The 22579-nt window shown below is 36.2% G+C and overlaps 1 protein-coding gene across 2 annotated transcripts in view; it reads left to right on the top strand.

The window, feature by feature from the left end:
• LMBRD1 (LMBR1 domain containing 1) overlaps positions 1-22579 on the top strand; it is a 217155-nt gene that overhangs the window by 117569 nt on the left and 77007 nt on the right. For both annotated transcript variants that reach the window (XM_069070723.1, XM_069070724.1), the window contains exons 8-9: positions 6044-6169; positions 6606-6758. In XM_069070723.1, coding sequence (XP_068926824.1) covers positions 6044-6169; positions 6606-6758 — 279 coding nt within the window. The remainder of the gene's footprint in view (positions 1-6043; positions 6170-6605; positions 6759-22579) is intronic.

Raw genomic sequence — 22579 nt, 5'->3', positions numbered from 1 at the left:
CTCTCTCTCTCTCCCTCTCTCTCTCTTTCTCTCTCTCCCTCTCTCTCCCTCTCTCCCTCTCTCCCTGCTGTGCCTCCATGATGCTTACCGCAAGAAATTCTGACTCTCCCAGCTGGGCCTTTACCTTATATACCGTATTAGCTCCTCCCTGTTAAATCCCTTCCTGTTATATCAGCAACAGGGGTTCATACCTCCTCTTTCTTTAACAGAGGCTTCATATAATTATCTTGACACTAAGTGAGTGCTAAGTACTTGTTAGCTTGGCAATACAAAGGGATATTCAAATTTCATTACTATCACATGCCCCCACCTCCATTCCCCATGTATTCCTCCTTCCCCTTTCTTTTCATTTTTGTGTTAGTAATATCAAGACATAACAGAACCACACCTAGGGCTTCTGTTTAATTAGACAACTTCTCTGACTCCAGATGATACTGGGGTTTAGAAGGAATACATACATACATATATCCACGCATATGTGTGTATGTATATATATATACACACACATAGATATACATATAGCTCATCTCCATATTAGAATATGAACAATTTATCTTCTATTAGTCACTTATGATTGTTTGCTCCTGTTTACCTTTGTTTCTCTTGACTCCTGTGTTTGCTCTTCAAAATTTCTATGTCATTCTGATCTTTTCAGTGAGTGCTTATCAGTCCTCTATTTCATTCAAGGACCATTTTTTAAAATTAAATTTTATGTTTATTTTTAGTTTACATAATTTCCACAAGATTTTAAGTTAAAAATTTTCTCGCCATTTTTTCCCTACCCGCCACCCCAAAACAGCAATCCCACTGAATACTGCCTCCCCCAATCAGCTCTCTCCTATATCCTCCCCCATCCCCTCTCCGACTTTCCAGTAGGGCATGGTGGATCTCTGTGCCCCAGTACCTGTATATCTTATTTCCCAGTTGCATGAAAAAAATAATATATGTGTGTGTATCTATCTATCTGTCTGTCTATCTATCTGTCTATATTTTTTAAGCATTTGATTTAATACTTTGAATTCCAGATTCTTTCCCTTCCTCCGTCCTCACCCACCCTTACTGGGAAGATAAGCAATTCAATATAGGTTATACATGTGTAGCTATGCAAAACATTTCCATAGTGGATATATTGTGAAAGACTGACTATATTTCCCTCCATCCTATCTTGCCCCTCACTTGCTCTATTCTCTACTTTGACCCTGTCCCTTTTCAAAAGTGTGTGCTTCCAACTTCCCTCTCCTCCATCATGTAGGGTGAATCCACTATTTAATGTGTATGTCATTCCCTCCCTAAGCCAAATTAATTGAGAATAAGGTTGATTCATTACCTTTTGCCTTCTTGTTCTTCCCCTCTTTTATAACCATTTTCCCTTGCTTCTTCTATATGAGATAGTTTACCCCATTCTGTCTCTCCCCATCTCCTCTCATTATATTCCTCTCTCACCCCTTAATTTCACCTTTTAAGTATCATCCCTTCCTATTAAATTGGTCCTGTGCCCTCTGTCTGTGAATACTTGTACACATATATATACACACTCACATATGTAATCATATGCCCATCTACACATATGTATGTATGTATGCATATATATATACACACACACATTTATATTCCCTTCAGCTATTTTCATAATGAGAAAAGTTTCATAAGTTACAATTATTGTTTTTCCATGTAGGAATATAAATAGTTGAATTTTGATAAGTTCCTTATGATTTCTTTTCCCTGTTTACCTTCTCATGATTCTCTTGCTTCTTGTATCTGAATGTCAGATTTTCTATTCAGTTCTGGTTTTTTCATCATGAATGCTTGAAAGTCCTCTGTTGCATTGAATGAAACGGTTTTTTCATCATGAATGCTTGAAAGTCCTCTATTGCATATTGAATGACCTCTGGAATATCATATGCCCTTTGATCCCTCAGTGTAGAAGCTGCCAGATCTTGTGTTATCCTGATTGTGTTTCCACAATATTCAAATTGTTTCTTCCTGGCCGCTTGTGATATTTTCTCCTTGATCTGGGAACTCTGGAACCTAGCTATAATATTCCTAGGAGTTTTCTTTTTGGGATCTTTTTCAGGAGGTGCTCGGTGGATTCTTTCAACCTCTATTTTGCCATCTGGTTCTAAAACATCAGGGCAATTTTCCTTGAGAATTTCTTGAAGGACAATTTCTAGGTTCTTTTTTTGATCATGGCTTTCAGGCAGTACAGTAATTTTAAAATTATCTCCTGGATCTGTTTTCCAGGTCAGTGGTTTTTCTAATGAGGTATTTCACATTGCCTTTTATTTATTCATTTGTTTGGATCTGTTTCATAGTATTTTGATTTCTCATAAAGTCACTAGCTTCTATTTGCTCCATTCTAATTCTGAAGGATTGATTCTCTTCAGTGAGCTTTTGAGATTCTTTTTACATCTGGCGAATTTGACTCTTTAAGTCATTCTTTTCCTCATTGGCTTTTTGAGCCTCTTTTGCCTTTAGTCTGTTTTTAAGGTGTTATTTTCTTCAGTCAGGTTGTTGACTCTCTTTTCATGATTTTTCTTGCATCATTGTCATTTCTCTTCCCAATTTTTCCTCCACTTCTCTTATTTGGTTTTCAAAAACCAGTTCATATTTTTCTTGGAAGCTTTTGGTGCAGGAGTTCTGACTTCATTGTCTTCCTCTTGCTCCATGCCTTGATCCTTTTTGTCCCAAAAAAGGAATCCAAAGTCAGACTGGTGAGCTTGCTTTGCTTCCTTTGCTTGCTCATGTTGCCACTCAGTCACTTGACTCTTGAGCTTTTTGCCACAGTAGAACTCTGCTTTCAGAGAGGAGAGCTTTGTCCCAAATTGCTGGGGTTTTCTCAGCTGCTGGAGCTATTAGTTGGGTGCCCTCTCAGAACCCTCCACTGGCTCTGGCACACTGGTCACGTACCCCAGGACCTCCACCAAGGACAGGGATCCAGATCCAAGCAGGTTAAAGCAAGAGTGATTACCCCTCAGACTGGTCACTTGGTCCCCCTCCAATTTGCAGTCAAGTTGCTCTGAAGCAGCCCCTGGGCTGCAGCTGCATCTCCTCAGCTGCTTGTCCCTCTGGGGGCAGAGACCAAACCACACTCCCTGTTCCCAAAGTCCGCTGACCTCTCACTTTGTCTTTGGCATTTATGGGTTGATCATTCTGGAAACCGCCACAGCTGCTGGTGGTCCACTCTCCCAATGCCCCTCCAGTTGCGGCTGGTTGTGGCCACCCTGAGGCTAAAACTTCGGACTCATTTGGGGCTGGCCTGGGCTCCCAGTGTGCTGCGCTGGACCCTTCTTGCCTGCCTGCCGGGCTGTCTTCAGTAAGAGGTTAATAATTCTCTCTGTCACTTTGTGGGTTCTGTAGCTCTAAAGTTTATTTAGAGTCATTTTTTACATGTATTGGAGGAGGCAAAAGCAGGAACCGTTCCAAGGCCCATTTTTATACTCAGTTTTTCTAGATAAATTATTTTTGGCTGTAAGCCTATAATCTTTGCCTTGTGGAATATCTTTTTTAGTGGGGCCTGCAAAGCCACATGCAATACTGACTGTGGCACCTTGGTATGCGAATTTTCTTTCAGGTTGCTTGGATTACTTTTTCTTTGATTTGGAAGCTCTGGATTTTGCTGTAATATTCCTTCTGAGTTTTCATTTTGGGGTTTCTTTCAGTAGGTCTCCAGCAAATTCTGTTTCCATTTTGTCTAGTTGGGCAGTTTTCTTACAGGGATTTCTTAAAAGATGTCTAGTCTCTCTTTTTAGTCATGATTTTCAGGTAGTCTGGTGACTAAAATTACTTCTTCCCAACCTGTTTTTCAGATTAGTTGTTTTTACTATGAATTTCCTTATATTTTCCTTTTTTTCTGTTTTTTTTTTTACTTTGTTTTAAAATATTTTGTTGTTTATAGAGTCATTAGCTTCTATTTAGTTGGTCTTAATTTTCAGGGAATTTGTTGTTTGAATAGAGTTCTCTTAATTGTATCTCCCTAGGCTCGATCCTGGGCTCTCTTCTCTTTTCCCTCTATACTATCTCCATTAGTGATCTCATCACTTCCCATAAGTTTAGTTATTATATTTATGCAATTAATTTTTACATAAATGTGTTTGTATGTATGTAAGTGTATATACATTGGTATGTTTACACATATATCTGTAGAGATAGAGGTATATTTGTAACTATATGTCTATATCTCTATAAGGCAATTGTTGAGGAACTGGAGAGATTTAGATAAATAGATATAAAAAGAAAAGAGGTAGAGATAAAGATATATACATGCATGTATATATCAGTGTTTATTGTTTGCATATACACACCACATATTTACACATCAACATATACACATATCCTGTTCTCTCTACTGAGTTCTATTTTCATATCATCAACTTCCTTTTGGATATCTTAAACTAAAGGTCTCATAGGTTGTCTTAAACTCAGCATGTCCAGAAATATCACTCCTTATCCTTTGTCCTCCCAAAGCTTCCCCTCTTCCCAGCTTCCCTCCTGCTGTCAGACACACCACTGTTTCCTCACTCATTCAGGCTCAAAACCTATGTTATTCTCAGTTCCTCTTACTCATTGCACATAGCCAATCCTTTGCCAAATCTTACAATTTCTACCTTCACACCATTTCTCATGTATATGTCCCCTTCTCTGTACTCACAGCCATAACCTTAATTCAGAATCTTATCTCCTCTTTACTGCCTCAAGCCTTTGTCCACCCCAGTTCTTCCTCCACCCACATGTGAGGGTAATTTTCTAAAGTGTGTATCTGACCATGACACCATCCTACTCAAATGGCTCCAGCAGTGCCCTGTTACCTCTACAAATAAATCCTTTGTTAGGTATTTCATAATCTTCATAACCTGGTCTTTGCCTACCTTTTCAGTGTTCTTCCACCTTACTCTCCTCAATAACACTGTATGTTCCAGCAGTACTATACTGCTTACAGTTACTCACATATGAAGTTCCATCTTCTTTTTCCATGATTTTGCATTAGCTGCTGCCTATACCTGGAAGTCTTTGCACATTAGTTTTCCTGACTTCCTTGAAGACTCTACTCAAATCCCATATGCTCCAAGAGGCCTTACCCAGTTGTCCTAGCTACAAATGCCATTACCTCCGAGTGCTTACTTTGTACTCTGTAAACTGTATATATCTAGTTGTTTACGTATTTGCTCCTTTATTAAAATAGAAGCTCTTTGAGGGCAGGAACTGTGTTTTCCTTTCATTATATTCCCAGTTTAGCACTGAGCTTTGCACATAGTAGTTCTTAATAAATGCCTAGTGACTTAATTGCTCAAGGAATATGCATTCTGTGAAGACCTTAGTCATGTATATGATTTTAAGAAAGTTATTTCATCTCTATGCTTTTCTCTCTCTCTCTCCCCCCCCTCTCTACTCCCTCTCCCTCCCCCTCTCCTTCCCTCCTATCTCTCCCCCCCTCTCCCTCTATGTACATATGTATTCCTTCATTGGTTAGTTTCAGGGGATTGGATTAGGTAATCTCACAAGCTCTTTCCTGCTATGTATCCCAGAGACATTGTAACATTGTAAGATGTGGAATTAGATGACATGAGTTTGAGTACCACTTCAGATATTTACTTGTTGTGTGACCATGGGCAAGTTATGTAGGCTTTTATTCTTAGTTTCCTCTTCTATAAAATGAGAATAATATTTATATTATCTGTATTGGGCTTTTGGGAAAATATTTTTCAATTATTAAAGCACTATTTAAGTGCATAATAATTATAAGTAAGTCATGAAAACATTTTCTGAGTACCTGTTTTAACTTTAAAATAATAAAATTAGTTTATGATATTTTTAATAATTTGTAATTTTTACTAGTTCACACTGATCTTACTCTTAGTTTAAATTGATGAGATTTTACTTTTCATTAAAGTATCAAAAATTTAATCTGAATTTGTAGCTTTCCAGTTCTCTTAAGAAAATTTATTTTCTATATTGATAGGAAAATTTAAAATCATAAAGTATACATATGGAATTTAATTTAAACCAATATCATAACCATGCATTCTCTTTTCTCTTTTTGTTTTAGGCCTATGGTATGTCAGCGTTACCCCTAAATCTAATAAAAGGTACTAGAAGTGCTGCATATGAACGCTTAGAGAACACTGAAGATATTGAAGAAGTGGAACAGCACATTCAAAGGATTAAATCAAAGGTTAGGCAATGTTTTATTAATATTAAAATCAGCTTTCTTTCTAATGCTTATGTAATTGTGACTCAGACATTGACAGAATTGTCTTTTCTAGTAGTTAGTTGTATAATAAAAAGATTACTTAACTGAGAATTAGGAGACACAGGTTCTAGTCCAGAATCTACTTTTAGCTAGTTACATGACCTTGGCTAAATCTAATTAAGATTGAAAGTGTTGATGAGATGATGACTTCTAAAACTCCTTACAATTAATTGCATTCTCTGATTCTATATGTGATAAAGATGTTTCCATGTTGTTTTATTTTGAAAGTGAACCAGACAAATACATGTAGTGTATTTGTGAATCATACACCTTAACTTTCAGATATGCTAAAATTAATTGCTAACTTATGAATGAATAATTATATTCTGCATTTCATTTATTCTGCTTTTATTTACAGAGCAAAGATGGTCGACCTTTGCCTGCAAAGGATAGACGAGCCTTAAAACTATTTGAAGAAAGGTTGAGAACACTTAGAAGGAGAGAGAGGCACCTAGAATTCATTGAGAATAGCTGCTGGACAAAATTTTGTGGTGCCCTACGACCTTTGAAGGTAAATGGAGTTTAAATAAAATAATATTAGTCACTTTTCCCATGTTTTATACAGTGCCTCAGCTTTATATAGAAACTCAAAAATTATTCTTCCAAGAGGAAAGGGAGCATCATTTGAGCAGTACTTTTAAATCTAGCATAATTCTGTAGTATTTTGTAATAAATAGTGTTATTCATTGCCAAAAATAGTTTCTTTAGCACATATGTGGGCATGCCCCTATCTAGACAGAGCCATTTGAGCAAGGGTTATAGAGGTGGGAGAGGAAATGGTCAAATGTGTGATTTAGGAAAATTACCTTGACGTGATTGTAGGAGGGATTGGTAATTAAGGTAACTTTTAGCTAGAGGATCTTGTTGTAGTTTGCTATAACTTTACTTCATTATATGCTTACCTAAAAGCTTTAGCTTTAGGAGGGGATGACAGAAAGAAGGCAGAAGAAAGGGTATGGATTATTGGGCAAAGCAGAACATTTATTTTGGCACTGGTCTGAAAGCAAGGAGCTAGTAACCCAAAGTAAATATAATTATTTCTGATTGAATTGAATCATCCATGACCACTGGTATCAAGGTCACATCACTAGTAAATATATCACTCAGAATTCAGACTAAAGTTGGAAAAGCATATGCCTTCATCTCTAAGAGTGACTAGAAAACTGGAGTGATATAATTCATCTTTTCTCCAGCTCATAGCTGTAGTTTAGACCCTGTATGACATACATGGTTTCATTCATGGTTTCATTTCCACAGGAGAAAAATCAGATTTTGTTTTCTTTTGATGGCAAATGCTTTTCTGGTGAAGAAATTGAAATTCAAAAAATGGTCATGGATCAAAGGATAAAGATCAGTGTTGTGACTACCTTTACATCCTCCATCACCAAGGCAATATTCACAGCACCAACAGTGACTGAATATGTTGGCATAGTTCTAAATTGCAAAATATAATAGACACTCCATATAGAAGACAGAGGAAAAACATTTATTCTGACACCGGAAAGCTGAATCTCAACACTAGAAAACCGAATCCATCATAGCAACAAAGAAGTTAATATACTTTATCACCTCAGAAAGCAACACCATACCAAAGCCTTCCGCCTGCTTGGGCCTTCCCACAAACAGACACTCATAATCTAGCTATCTCCTTGCCTGCCTCCTCTCTCTCACTCAGAACTAATTGCTCTGATTCATTTCCTGCTCCACCTTTCAGCAAACTCCTCCCACCACAGTCTCCATGTAATTACATTCAGCCTGTTAAAGGGGCAAGGGAAGACCTTCAAAATCCCATAACTATTACATTCAGCCCCAAGATCTTTCATGTCCCTTACATAGGTCAATGGAACTTTAGGGGTAGCTGGTGTTAACTGAACTTTGCAACAGTATAACAGGGATAATATGGATAACATATAATAAGCACATAAAACAACATCTTACAGTGGGGCTTGAGCACAAGCACCCCATCATTCCTCCCCCCGAATGAATGTGGCCCAAAATCTTGGGGTAAGGTGCGAAGGTCTTTTCTTCTATAGCTACTTCCTACTGCAATTGGACATATAGCTGTCCCTGCTCCAAGAGGTCCCATTCAAGAGGTCGGTTCTTTAGTTGGCATCTGGAGCTTGTGACACATTACAGTCGTGGACATAGGGTGATTTCTAGTTTAAGGTGTCAGGCATCTGCAGGTGGAGGGTACTAAGCCTCTAAGGCATAGGAAGACATGCCTAATTCCAGAATTATAGAATCTGCAAGTTAGAAAGAATGTTAGTCGCTTAGCCTAAATCATTTACAAAAGTGACACTTGTTTCAGCATTTCCAGCAAGTGGTCTTCATCCTATGCATCCTATTATCTTCAAGGAGGGAGAACTACCTTCCAAAGCAGTCCATTTCACTTTGGACAGCCCTAACTGTTGGAAGCTTTTTGTGACATTATGCTTAACCTTGCCTCAAGGAATTCACATTTTAGTGGGGAAAGGCAACCCATAAAGAGAACCTAAAAACAAGGATGAATACTTTGTGGCATGGTTTGGAAATGACTGGTAAGTGAAGTGAAGGCCCGGTTCTGGGCAAGGTGAATCAAAGGGTCATCTGTAATATTTCAGGGACCCAGAAGCAGGGTCTGAGTGTTTTCTGGTGACTGAGGGTCGAGGTACATAGCCAAAGAAGAGGCACTATGGTATGCAAACAGCCAAGAAATGCTGTGGATGCCTGCTCTGGACAAGATAAAGCAAAAAGTCACCTATCAGAACCCAAAGATTGAAGGACAGAATCTGTATTGTTCCTATGGGAGAGGGTTGAGGTAGATGACCGAAGTGGAAGCAGCATGGTTTGTAATGACCATCAACTAAGGAGATAGTTGTCAGTGTCCTCTTAAGTCATTAACAAAGGAAGGCATTGGGGTGGAGTCAAGATGGTGAAATAGAAGCAGGACCTCCCCGCTGCTCTGGCTTCCACCTTCCCCAATCCACATAAAAAGGGACTCTAAACAAACTTTGGAGCTGCAGAACCCACAAAATGACACAGAGAAGCTAACCTCCCACTGAGGACAGCCCGGCAGGCTGGCAGGAATCGACCAGCCCAGCGCTCTGGGAGCTGAGCTGGGCTCCACGCCTAGGCTTTAGCCCCAGGGCAGGCTTGACCAGCTGCCGGCCAGAGGGACTCCAAATCATCAGAGCTGTGGCCATTTCCAGATTTATCAACACATAGATGCTAAAGACAAAGTGATAGGTCAGTCCAGTCTGGACTTTGGGACCCAATAAGTGGGAGTGCATGGCTTTTGCCCCTGGGGCGAGAAGCCTCGGAGAAGCTGGCATAGCCAGCCAGCTCCATGTGGCAGTTTCAGCTCCTGGCCTGCAGAGTGTCAAGCACCAGTCTGAGGGGTAATTGCTCTTGCTTTAACCTGCTTGGATCTGGATTGCAGTCTAGGGTGGAGGTCCTGAGGTGTGTGTCCAGCTTCCAGACTGTGTGGAGGCCTCAGAGAGGGCACCCATTTAATATCTCCAGCAGCTGAGAAAACCCTAGCGTTTGGGATGAAAGCTTCCCTGTCTGGTGGCAGAGTCCTACTGTGGCAAAAAACCCAGGGTTCGAGTGACTGAGGGGCAACATGACCAGGCAAAGCAAACAAAACAGACAGAAGATTCCAACATTAGACTCCTATTTCCCAAAAGCTTCAAAGGAAAATACGAGCTGGTTACAAGCCATAGAGGACCTTAAGAAGCAGATAAGAGAAGTGGATAAAAAATTGGGAAGAGAAATGACAATGATGCAAGAAAATTATGAAATGAGAGTCAACAGCCTGACTGAGGAAAATCATACCTTAAAAAATAGACTAACTCATATGGCAAAAGAGGCTCAAAAAGGCAATGAGGAGAAGAATGTCTTAAAAAGCCGAATTTGCTATATGTAAAAAGAATCTCAAAAGCTCAATAAGAAGAATCATTGCTTCAGAATTAGATTGGAGCAAATGGAAGCTAATGACTTTATGAGAAATCAAGATGCTATTAAACAGATCCAAACAAATGAAAGAATAGAAGGCAGTGTGAAATATCTTGTGAGAAAAACCACTGACCTGGAAAATAGATCCAGGAGAGAGAATTTAAAAATTATTGGACTACCTGAAAGCCATGATCAAAGTAAAAACCTAGAAATAATCCTTCAGGAAGTTCTCAAAGAAAACTGCCCTGATATTTTAGAACCAGAGGGCAAAATAGAGGTTGAAAGAATCCACTGATCACCTCCTGAAAAAGATCCCAAAAAGAAAACTCCTAGGAATATTATAGCCATGTTCCAGAATTCCCAGATTAAGGAGAGAATATTATAAGCAGCCAGGAAGAAAAAATTTGAATATTGTGGAAACACAATCAGGATAACCCAGGATCTGGCAGCTTCTACACTGAGGGATCAGAGGGCTTAGAATATGATATTCTGGAGGTCAAAGGAGCTGGGATTAAAACCAAGAGTCACCTACCCAGCAAAACTGAGTATCATGTTTCAGGGGAAAATATGGTCATTCAGTGGAATAGAGGACTTTCAAGCATTCTTGATGAAAAAACCAGAGTTGAATAGAAAATTTGACATTCAGATACAAGAAGCAAGAGAAGCATGAGAAGGTAAACAGGGAAAACAAATCATAAGGAACTTACCAAAGTTGAACTATTAACATTCCTACATGGATAAACAATAATTGTAACTTATGAAACCTTTCTCAGTAACTGAAGGGAATAGAAATATATATATGTGTGTGTGTGTGTGTGTGTGTGTGTGTGTGTGTGTGTGTATGTGTGCATATGAGGGTTTATGGGCATATGTTTACAAGTATACATAGATAAGAGGGCACAGGGCCAATTTAACAGGAAGGGATGATACTTAAAAGGTGAAATTAAGAGGTGAGAGAGGAATATAATGAGAGGAGATGGGGAGAGACAGAATGGGGTAAACTGTCTCATATAGAAGAGGCAAGGGAAAATGGTTACAATGAGGGGAAGAATAGGAAGGCAAAAGGGAATGGGTAAACCCTATTCCCATTGAATTTGGCTAGGGGAGGGAATGAAATACACACTAAATATGGTATCTCACCCTACAGGAGTGTAGGGGGGAAGGGAATGAGAGGGGGGATGATGGAAGGGAGGGCAGTCTGGGGGGGAGGGAAGTTGGAAGCACCCACTTTTGAAAAGGGATGGCATCAAAGTAGAGAATAGAACAAGTGGGAGGTAGGATAGGAGGGAGGGAAATATAGTCAGTCTTTTGCAATATATCTACCATGTTATTGTTTTGCATTAGCCACACATGTACAACCTATACTGAACTGCTTATGATCCCAGTAAGGGTGGGTGACAAGGGAGAAAGGGAATGAATCTGGAATTCAAAGTTTTAAAATCAAATGTTTAAATATATATAAATAATATTATTAATACTATTTTACATGTAATTGGGAAATAAGATATACAGGCGCTGGGGCACAGAGAACCACTGGAAAAGTTGAAAAAGGTATGGGAGAAAATATGGGAGAGAGCAGAGTGGAGGAGGGGATATCCTGTGGGACTGCTATTTTGGGGCAGTGGGTAGGGGAAAAACGGGGAGAAAATTTGTAACTCAAAATCTTGCAGAAATGAATGATGTAAATCAAAAGTTAATAAAGCATTTGAAAAAATAAATAAATAAAAAGAAGGGAAAAAAAAAAAGAGAGAGAGGCACTGATGTGTTCACTTTCAACAGTAAGAACCAGACTGGGATATTTGTTAAAAGGTAAACTTATACTAAATTTAAATAGTGGTGCTACTTGCTGCTCTTCCTCTTACGTGTTCACCTGTGTGAATTTTTACTTTTCGTAGAGTTGCTTTTCTTTCTTTAGCTAAACTGTTCAAGAACAAGCTGTATCTTTCTTTGTTCTTACCCTGACAGAAGAGGGGCGGAAAAACTAAAGGAAATAAAACCTTTATGACTTCTGCTTTGTCTTGTTAGCTTTTTTTTCCTTTTCTTTTAAATTAGTCTAAATCTAAAACACAGGGGACACAAACTGATTATTCTTACTTAGAGACCTACTTTACTAGATACAACAAGTAGCTAATTCTCTGAAAAATATACCAATGAATTTCTTGTACAAACATATGCTTGACTATTTGTATGATTTTTTTTGTAAGGAAAAAAACCCATATAATATAATGAGTAATCAATGGATATAGCTATGTGTTTATGTTTTGCTCAGTTTTTTTATATGATCTCATAGCTTCTTCTTCTTCATTAACTTTGAATTACTGAAGCTTACTGGTCTTTGCTCCCTACAATTATTTAACTGTGCATTCCTAAGGACAGCTAGGTGGTACAGTTGATAGTGCTCGGCCTGGAGTCAGGAAGAATCATCTTCATGTGTTCTTATATGGCCTCAGACACTTACTAGCTGTGTGACCCCAGATAAATCACTTAACCGTTTGCCTTAGTTCCTCATCTGTAAAATGAGTTATCTTTGCCAAGAAGACCCCAAGTGGACTCACATAGACTTGGACATGATTGAAAAATGACTGAACAACAACATATTTTCATAGAGTAAGCATCCAGCTAAATCTATCCCTCCCTCCCTTTCCTCCTATCCCTCCCCCTCCCCCCAACACACATACGACAAATCTCTTTCACAAATCTACAACTGTTTGGCCTATGACCCTATCAATCCCATATGGTATAAGTCTTGGAAAAAAAAGAAAATTGTGTGTAAAAGTGAAACTTATTCCAATATAGGAAAACGCCAAAATTCTACTTTATTGCAGCTCTTAACTAGCTGTTAGTACTTATATTACTAGAAAGTAGCAGGGTGCCTCTAGCCAGATACCCTACTGAAACTTGAACTCCTCTGAGGCCCATAAATACTATTCCACAATGTTATCCCAATAAATTTGACTTCAGATGTAGTTTTTGTCATAGAGCTGTTTTTCATTTCTAGTGTGACCACAAATTTACTACAAAAGTACTTAATTATTTATCATTGTATTTTTGAAAATCTGAACTTAACAAACACCAAATAAAACATTTTCATATAATATATAGAAAGGGAGGATTGTGTATGAAACTGACTCTCTACTACTAAGTACATCTTAATTTTATTTTATATTTTATATAGTAAATTCAATATGTAGTATTCAAAGATATCTTGCCTGTGTCTGATTCATTCTAGCCTCCCTTCTGTTTCTTTTGTAATTTATTTTATTTTGGAGGGAAGGCACTATCCCTAATCTTTTGTACCAATTACTAGTGGTTTGTAGCATATATTTTATTTGAATGTTGATAGTTTGGATTTCTTTGTCTGAAAATTGGTTGTTCATTTCCTTTGATTGTTAGGGGGATGGAACTGATTCATTTTTATGAGAACAAGATCATCTTCCCCAACAGCTTGAAAATAAGACAAAAGGCATTTATTTAGAGAACATTTGTTGCTGAATGATGATATGTAGAGGTGCTTGGTCCACATACATCCAATAATAAGGAAAATGACTTCTTCAATATTCATCAAAGTAGTTTTATTCTTGGGGCATATATGGAAGGGAAGGTTATAAAAAACATAAGGTAGTATGATTGTTGGGTGGGAAAAACAAAGACTCTGGGAAAAGAGGGATTCATTAGAATTCAAAGTGTTGCCCCAACTAATAAATCAGTAAACATTTATTAAGCATCTACTTTGTGCAAGGCATTATGCCATGCCCTGGGGATACAAAAAGAGGCAAAAGACATTTCCTCCCCTAGCTTACAGTCTAATGGGGGAGACTATATGCAAACAAGTATGTACACACCAAGCTATGTACAAGATTAATAGGAAGAAATTAACAGAAGAAAGGTACTAGAATTAAAAGGGGTTATGGAAGGTTTCTAGTAGAAAATAACATTTTAGTTGGGACTTAAGCCAGAGAGGTCAATAGTTGGAGTGGAGTGGAGTGGGTGGAGCTTTTCAGGCATGGGGGCAGCCAGAGAAAATGCCCAGGGCTCAGAGATGGAATGTCCACTGCCACGATATGGAAGGATATCTATCAGGGAGTAAGTGTAAGTGGGAAGAGACTGAAAGCAGCCAAACTCACCTGTAGGCTATTGCAATAATGCAGGCATAATATGATGAGGGTGGTGGCAGTGTTAGAGACAAAAACAGGAAAAATTTGAAAGATATTGCAAATATGAAAGCCACAGGCCTTGGCAACAGATTAAATATGGTGGCGATAGGATGGTGTGAGAGAGAGTTATCCAAGATGACTCCTAGGTTGTGAGCCTTAAGTACTTAAAGAATGGTGCTATCCTTTACCATAATAGGGAAGATAGGAAGGGTAGAAAGGAGTTGAGGAAGAAAGATAATGACTTCTGTCTTGCACATATTAGATTTAAGATGTCTACTGCACATCCAGTTTAAGATATTTGAGGGACAGGTGGAGCTGTGAGATTGGAAGTCAATAGAGTTTGGGGTAGGATCATATAGAGATGGTAATTAAATTGACATGATCTGATGATATCATCAACTGAAGTAGTATAGAGGGAGAAGAGAAAAGGGCCCAGGCTAGACTCCTGAGGGGCACCTGTGATTAAAAGACATTGTTATCTGGAAACTGTTCTAGCAAAGGGAACAGAGTGAGTGATCAGATTTATAGTGGAACCAGCAAAGGGTGGTGTCTTGAAAACTGAGAGGAGAGGAGAGAATGATTAAGTGTCAATGGCTGAAGAGAGGTCAGGCAAAATGAGGATTTAGAAAAGGCCAATGGATTTGGCCACTAAGTCATTATTAACTTTAAAGTTAGTGACTCCAAAGTACAATGACAACCCCAAGTTCGGTTCTTTTTCAAGGGGAGTTGTTAGACTGTTTGAATGCTTTTTGTGTTTTTCTACCTATCTGTGGACTCAGTTTACATCTTCTGAACTGGAAAAAGGTAGAAGGCCAAGGGAGAATTCTGGTCTTTCAACTTGCTTTTCTAGATGAGAGAAAGAGGGTCTTCTTCTGATAGGTAAACCTCCTGAGTCCCACTCAGCCAATCATCTTGTTTCTCAAATCCTATCAGTTTTTTTCTCAGTTTTCTCAACAAGATACTACTGTGTATGCCCACACCTCAGTAGGATGTGCCCCTCAGATACCTCCAAAAAAAACCTAAATACTATAATATCAGTGAGTTGATTTGGAAATGGATTTCAGCGGGCTTTTGCATATATCCTCTAACATCTCTGTCCCTCCCACCCCTTAATTTTTTAAGTTTTTTCCACTGAAATTTCTTTGGAATACAGTTTCTTGAGGGCAAGGATTATCTTTTTTCATTTTTGTAAATCCATTGTCTAGCCACAGTACAATTTGTGTGTGTGTGTGATTAGATGTTTGATTAAATATTTTAATAAATTTAAATGAATCGTGTATTTTCTAGTAAAAGAAGCCTTGTAGTAGGAGTTGATTTGGGTTATTCATGAACTGTGTATGCAACCCCAAGTAATCTTTGACTTTTCTTATTCAGTTTCTTTACACGTAATTACCTATGTTAAGTATATTAAATATTAATTTTACTATTTTCTAGACTTGTCATTGATTTTACTTTTAATAGTTAATAGAAATATTCTGTATAAGTATTCCATTTGCTTAAATATATACAAGACTTTTTCCCCATTTAAAGAGACATTAGTAATGAAATTCAGCAGAAAAGTCAAATGGCTTCTGATGTACCATGGGTACAGGGGTAGGATCTTTCTAGTGGGTGCAGGAAATGTGGGAATACATTGTTTGTAGAGAATTTTAAAACTATTAAAAAACTGACTAAAAGTTATTCTGATTTTTCTCATCATGTATGAGCAATTCCAAACAAATATCAGTAATAAAATACTTCTTGAAAAAAAATCATTTTTTAAAAAATATTCTAAACAATTGCTCTGTGAGCTCAGTGGGCCCCCTGACATATGTGAATTCAACTAAATGTATTAGTTTCAATAATAAGTTAATAATAGTTTGAAATCATTCTAGCTTACTTCAGGTATTCTTGTCTCCAACCCCTGTGGTTCTATGTAATCATGCATTTAAACAATAGATTCAGAATAAACAATGATAGCACAGTGATCGTAAAGAAGGATCAAAACTTTGTTTACTTCAGTTCTGTCTTTGTGACAACTTGAGTTTGTATTTGTGTTTAAAATTTAAAACAGCTAAACAGAATGTAAACTGCAAGATGCGTAATATTTTTCTTTAAATGCAAATTTGAATACATCTATGAAGCACTTAATTGAATTGAAATTCATTAAAATTTTATAATTGAAATTGTTAATTGCTTATTTTAAACCTAAAAATACAAATTTTAAAAAGTACATCTGTGGCATTATTTCTTAGTTGCCTAAATTTGATCCTTTGCAGATATTTCAGTTTTATTAAAATTTACTCATGAAATAGGATTTAAAGCTTTTATCTATTTGTATAGACATAACTTTATGTGAAAATTTTTAAAATAAAAATTAATAAAACATAGTCTTTGATCAACTATAAACAGATTTACAAATATGGCTTTACTGTTTTTTTGATATGTGAAGATTAGTTTTGATGAAGTTATTGAAAAGTTTATAGAAGTTAAGCCTTTCATTACTGTGACAGATCAATATGTAGATTTTTTTTCTTTAAAATAAAAGTCATTGGGGTGGCCAGGTGGCGCAGTGAATAAGAGTGCCCAGCGTTGGGAGACCTGGGATCGGTTCCAGCCTCAGATACTCGGCACCCACACAAAAATAACTGGCCGTGTAACCTTGAGCAAGTTACTTAACCCCAATTGCTTTAAGTAAGTAAGTAAGTGAACGAATGAATGAATGAATAAATAAAATAAAATAAAAGTCATTAATGCAGTCCTTCACAACCTGTAGCCTGTGGGCTCCTTGTGACTCTCCAAAAGATTTCAGACTGCCTGTGAAAAATGTAGAGAATGATATCTTCTACATTGGGGCCACAGACTGTGCAGGCCTGCATATAATAAAAATACTAATCCACTACTTTTTTTCCCTTTTTCTGCTGTAAATTTTTTTTTTAATTTTTACTGGCATAATTATTTATATAAAATTTGACAAAAGAAAATTTTCACTGGTTTTTAGCCATTATTATTTGTTTCATGTCATGATTTTTACTGAAATTGATTTTATTGAAAGGTGAGGAGGTTGTTTAAAAAATCATCCACTTCAATTATGGAACACATTATGTATGCTACTGCATCCAACATTTTATATTTGAACCTGTATATACAATGGATTAAATGTATGGGATGGGATGTTAATTTGTTCTACATTCTTTGTCTGCTTTTTTTGTTGGATAAGGATGCTTACCTAATGATCTTACCCAAAAGTCTTTTTAAGAAGTTTTTGAAAGACAAAATTCGCTTCATTGTGTTATAGTTATATGGATTCCACTAATTAGAAAATCATTTGTGCTAATAGAGAGTATAGTTTAATGGAACACATTGGTTTTAGAGTTAGAGATCAGGGTTGAAATCCTGGTTCATTTCTTTCCTTTTCTTTATGACTTGAGGAAGGTCACTTTATCCTCTTTACGTCTCAGACTCCTGATTTATAAAATGAGGGCCTTGGACCAGATTTCTAAGATAACTAAGTTCCAAACATTTATCACTCATTCTCATAGAAATATGCAAATGGAAGGTTTTGGTTCAAAGTAGACTTGAGAGAAAAGGACAATTTTGCAGCATTCAAGACATTAGGAAAATGGGAGACAGCTGTTGTCAAGGTGCCATTATAGTAGGGAATTTGGGCATTTAAAAAGATCTATGAAGGTTCTGGAATGTTAGGAAGAGGTGCTTCTAGGAATTGAATGAAGGAAATAAAAAAGAAGGTAGGATTTTTTTTTAAACCTGTTATTTTATGTTTTGCATAAGGTTAGCTCTAGATGTAGATATATAGTCAATTTTTATCATTCACGGTAGTTATGTTATATAAAATTTGTGGGAACACTGAATTAATGAACACTAAATCATTGCTCCCAGGGAAAATACAGGGTTAGGTTCTGCAAATTCTGGTCACAACATTTATATTAGTATTTTCTAGAGGGGCATCACATGCAGATAGGTGAATTTCCTCTTCCTCTTTATGGATGTGCTGTATTGTTGATTCATTAACATTGAACTTACGGCCAACAGCACTGTAACTCATGCCTAAATGAAGCTTATCTAACACATACTTTTTCTCTGTAAGGAACTTCACAGTCTTCTTGTATTTAGGAACAATAGAGAACTTCAGCACTACATTGAGGGTCATTCTAAACAGTGAAATCACCAACATAAAGTACAAAAAATGAAAGGGAAAAAATGTCACTGAACAGACCTTGAAATGGACACTTGTTTACAGTATGAGAATTGAAAGAAGGCAAAAGATGTTGCCATCCGTGACCTCAGCAGGGAAAATGCATATTGAGCAACTGAAAGAAAATTTTCACTATTCTGTGTAAAATAAAATAGCTTATATTGTTAGATTTTTTTTAATACTCTTCCTATTATAAGCTAATATTTTTTAATATTGTTAACTGTTTTGTTTATCTTCTGCCAAATTTTCCTCTATTTAATAATGTTTGTGTCTATATCTCTCTTACCTAATTACCAACTAAATTGTGGATTTTTCTAGTATGCTAATTGAAGGAGGTTAAACAATGTTTAAAGCTGTGCCTTCTCTTTGAAGATGTGCTTTCCTTCTGGTTTTAGGATCCTCTCTGTTGATTTATTTGTTTGTTTAGGTTGTTATTGGGATTTCCACCTTAAGATCTTTGTTATTTTAATACATTTTTTCTTATTTCTCCCTCAGTTATTTCCTGGCTCTTTTACCTTTTCTGATGGACATAACCCTCCAAAATTAGGTTGCCCGACTGCCTCAGTCTCTTTGCTGGGAAGAGGGGTAGGGAATTTGGGGTTTAGAACTGGTCTCTCTGCTAGATTTCTGTTCCATTCCTTTAGACATGTAGTGACTACTTATGATGTATGACTCTTCTTTTCCCCTATTTTTTCCTTCTTTCTTTTCTTTTCCTTTTCACTACTAGACTAAATCAACATCAACCACTTTTTTGCAGGATAGACAGAGAGTGAGTAGGAGGGGGTTCCAGAAAGACTGCCTTGACCTCAGGGTCTAGCCCCTTTTCTTTCTTCAATTATACATGGTTTTTATAGGGAAATCCAACAACTTTTGCAGTGCTCATTATTTTTCTTCTATAGTAGTTGTGTACAGAACTATTCAACTAAATGTTTACAAAGTCAAGAATTGTATTCTCTATGAGAACCTTGCCATTATAGTTTATGTAGTGATTGATTGGACATGTGTCAGATACATGTGTCAGAATCATTTCATAAAAATTTTTAAAGACCAGAATAATTATTGAACTACTCATGTATAACCAAACTAATCATGAATAAGATTTTTTTTGCTCTTGAGAAACATTCTATTTAGAGATATTACATGATAGTATTTAACACAATGCTTTAACAAAAAAGAACAAAATTTTGTGACAAAAGACTTTATGATATAATTTTTTAAGCATGTTTAACCAGCAATCAGTAATATAAAAGCAAATCTCTTAGCTTATTGTGTGTAGTTTAAGATTGGCTTAAGTTATAATTCTCCTAAAATTTCCAGACCTATTAGCAATTTTTGTAACTTGAAGTATAAAGCATAAACATATTACTAAGTGACATTTAGCTTATCCCTGTTAAGGAATATGTAAAATGTTTACTAGGATAAATCAGTAGCTTTCATTTGGGTAAAAATAATGCATTACCTTACTTGGATTAGTGGTAGGATTTGAGATTCATTAATTTATAATCATCAAATATTAGCACCAGATGTGTAAGAGTAGTTCCTCAGGCTGACAACTCCTGTTTCATGTGACAGATGACCATTCTACTTGTTTTGTTAGTAATTATTTAGATGGTGTTTTGAATATTAGCACCAGCAAAATTAATAATAGCACATATTTATCTATCACTTTAATGTTTACATATCTTTTAAAATATATTATCTCATTTGGGACCTACAGCAGTCCTGTGAGATATGTCCTCTTCCCCCTATTTTCTGAATGAAAAAGCTAGTTCAAAATGGTTAAATGACTCCAAGTCTAACTTGGATCATTCCAAACTACCCTTCAAATTAAACACTATGAGCTTAGAAAAGTAAAACATTTAAATTTAAAAGTGTAATTTATCTTAAGTTTCCTCAGTTTGTAAATATTAATATAACATTGCAAAAAAGATTCCTGATTATAGTTATTTTAGTGTTTGGGTGACTTAAAAAATAATTTTGGGGCATCTTTTAAATTTATTATTCAGTAAAAGTAATATCAGTTACATTTTTCAGTAGTCAAAAAGAGAGAGCAGATAGCAATAGAGTTAGAAATGAAGGTATGACATAATTTGAAGAAGAATTGATGTGGACATAAATCTTTTTCAAAAGGACATTTGAAAAAAATTAATATTTAATATTTTCTTGACATTGTTCACCCTTGCTAAGCAAAGAACTACAAACTAAAACAATTATTACCAACTCATACCCGTGAAATTTTCAAAAATAGTTAAAAGCAATAAAACTCAATCCTGGCAAGATTTGTAGAGAAATCGAATTTCATTCATTGCTAATGAAATTTCAGACTTTTATAAGGATCTTTTTGGAGAGCATTGTAACAGTACAGAGTAAAAATTACACAGAATAATCATACACTTTAATCTAGAAATGCTATTTGATAGCATGTACTATAAAGACTACCTGATCAGACATTTTTATAACAGTATTATATGTAATCGCAGAAAAACTGCAAAAAACCTAAATGCTCTACAATAGATGACTAAATATATTTTGTTAATTAATATTTTAGAATACCATAATATAATTAAGAGGGGAATATCAAAGTGTTATTACAGAAAAACAAAACAAAACTAGAAAGACCTTCATGAAATAATGCAAAGTGGAAAAAGAAAGCATAAGCATTTCTCCTGCAAGCTTCCCGTTCCCTTGTTAAGAGACTGTAGTAATCATCAGTCCTCTTTGCTGAAATTCAGTAAACATAAATAACTTTTAATTTAAAAATTAAAATTTTAACAAGAATTGAAAAGACTTGATTGAATTTGAGGGAGAGAAGTACTAGTGGTGTGTTATACTATAAGAATGGTAAAGAGATCTGGTGACTAAAACAAAGATTATTGAATCAAAGTATTTAGCAGTGGAAGTCTTAGAAATCATCTAGGTTAACCTCTTGATTTTATAGATGGGAAAACTAAATCAAAGCAGTAAAATAAATGACTTAATTCAATATTATTCAGGTAGTAAGTGACAAAGTTGATATTCAAACACAGGTCACTGATTTCAAATTAGATTAAGTAAATTGGATTAATTTAGAATATCATCATTTCCCTTTTGAGAGAGCATTTTCAGCAGTGTTCAAGACTGGGGCCAGATTCGAAGTTTATTTATATACAACACATTCATATTTATATACAACACATTAAATTCAGTATGACTTTAGTGATAAATTCTGGGCAAAAACAAAACCCCAAATAAAAAAAAAATGAACATTTTTCCATGCTTAAAGAACTAATGATGTTAAGTTATTTTATATAGCCAAGTTAAGTCCTGTTGTTTTGAGATCCAGAGAATATGTTGATTGGTGTTGGATCAGTTTTAACCTGTTCTAGATGTGTCGATAATCCTATTTCACACCTTTTTCTTAGCTAAAGCACTCTTTCAACTCTCCTCCTGCTATATAGATACATACATATATATGTATGTATGTATATATAAATTCTATATTTGGATTTTTAAAAAGCACTTTAAACTACTAGAATAGCAGAGTCACAAAATGTTTCTTTGTTATGATAAAATGCATTTTATAGTTTCTATTTATTTTGCAAATGTTAAGTTCTTTCAGATATATTCAAATTCTCCACTCATTAAGTATTTTTATGATATCTGAAGACTTTAATTATGAGGGATGGGTACTTTTCTGAACATTAGACAAATTTTTTTCTTTATTGGTATTTTTTCTGCAGTTTTTTCTTCTGAAGAGAGTCGGAAGTACCAGAGAAGTATGAAAACCGCTTTTTTGTCTCAGTGCCCTCTGTAAGGGTTTCCTGGCGTCTATGGTAGCTCTGAGCATCTAGCGCTGTGTGTGTGTGTGTGTGTGTGTGTGTGTGTGTGTGTGTGTGTGTGTGTGTGAGGTTGTGCCTCTGAGAGTTACTGTGAGGGTCCTTCCATATGTCTGTGACAGTCTGTCTCTGGGTGGGTTCATCTCTGAGCATGTTGTTCCATGTGACTGACTATCTCAGTATGTGTGCCAGCCACTGTGTATCACCTGCCAGGACTGTAAGATTCCAGAACTCA

The sequence above is a fragment of the Petaurus breviceps genome, unplaced genomic scaffold (assembly GCF_028583685.1).
Source record: "Petaurus breviceps papuanus isolate PSGF00001 unplaced genomic scaffold, PetGlider_PUasm1.0 90822, whole genome shotgun sequence".
Taxonomy (NCBI): domain Eukaryota; kingdom Metazoa; phylum Chordata; class Mammalia; order Diprotodontia; family Petauridae; genus Petaurus; species Petaurus breviceps.
This window is presented reverse-complemented; position numbering and strand designations above follow the sequence as displayed.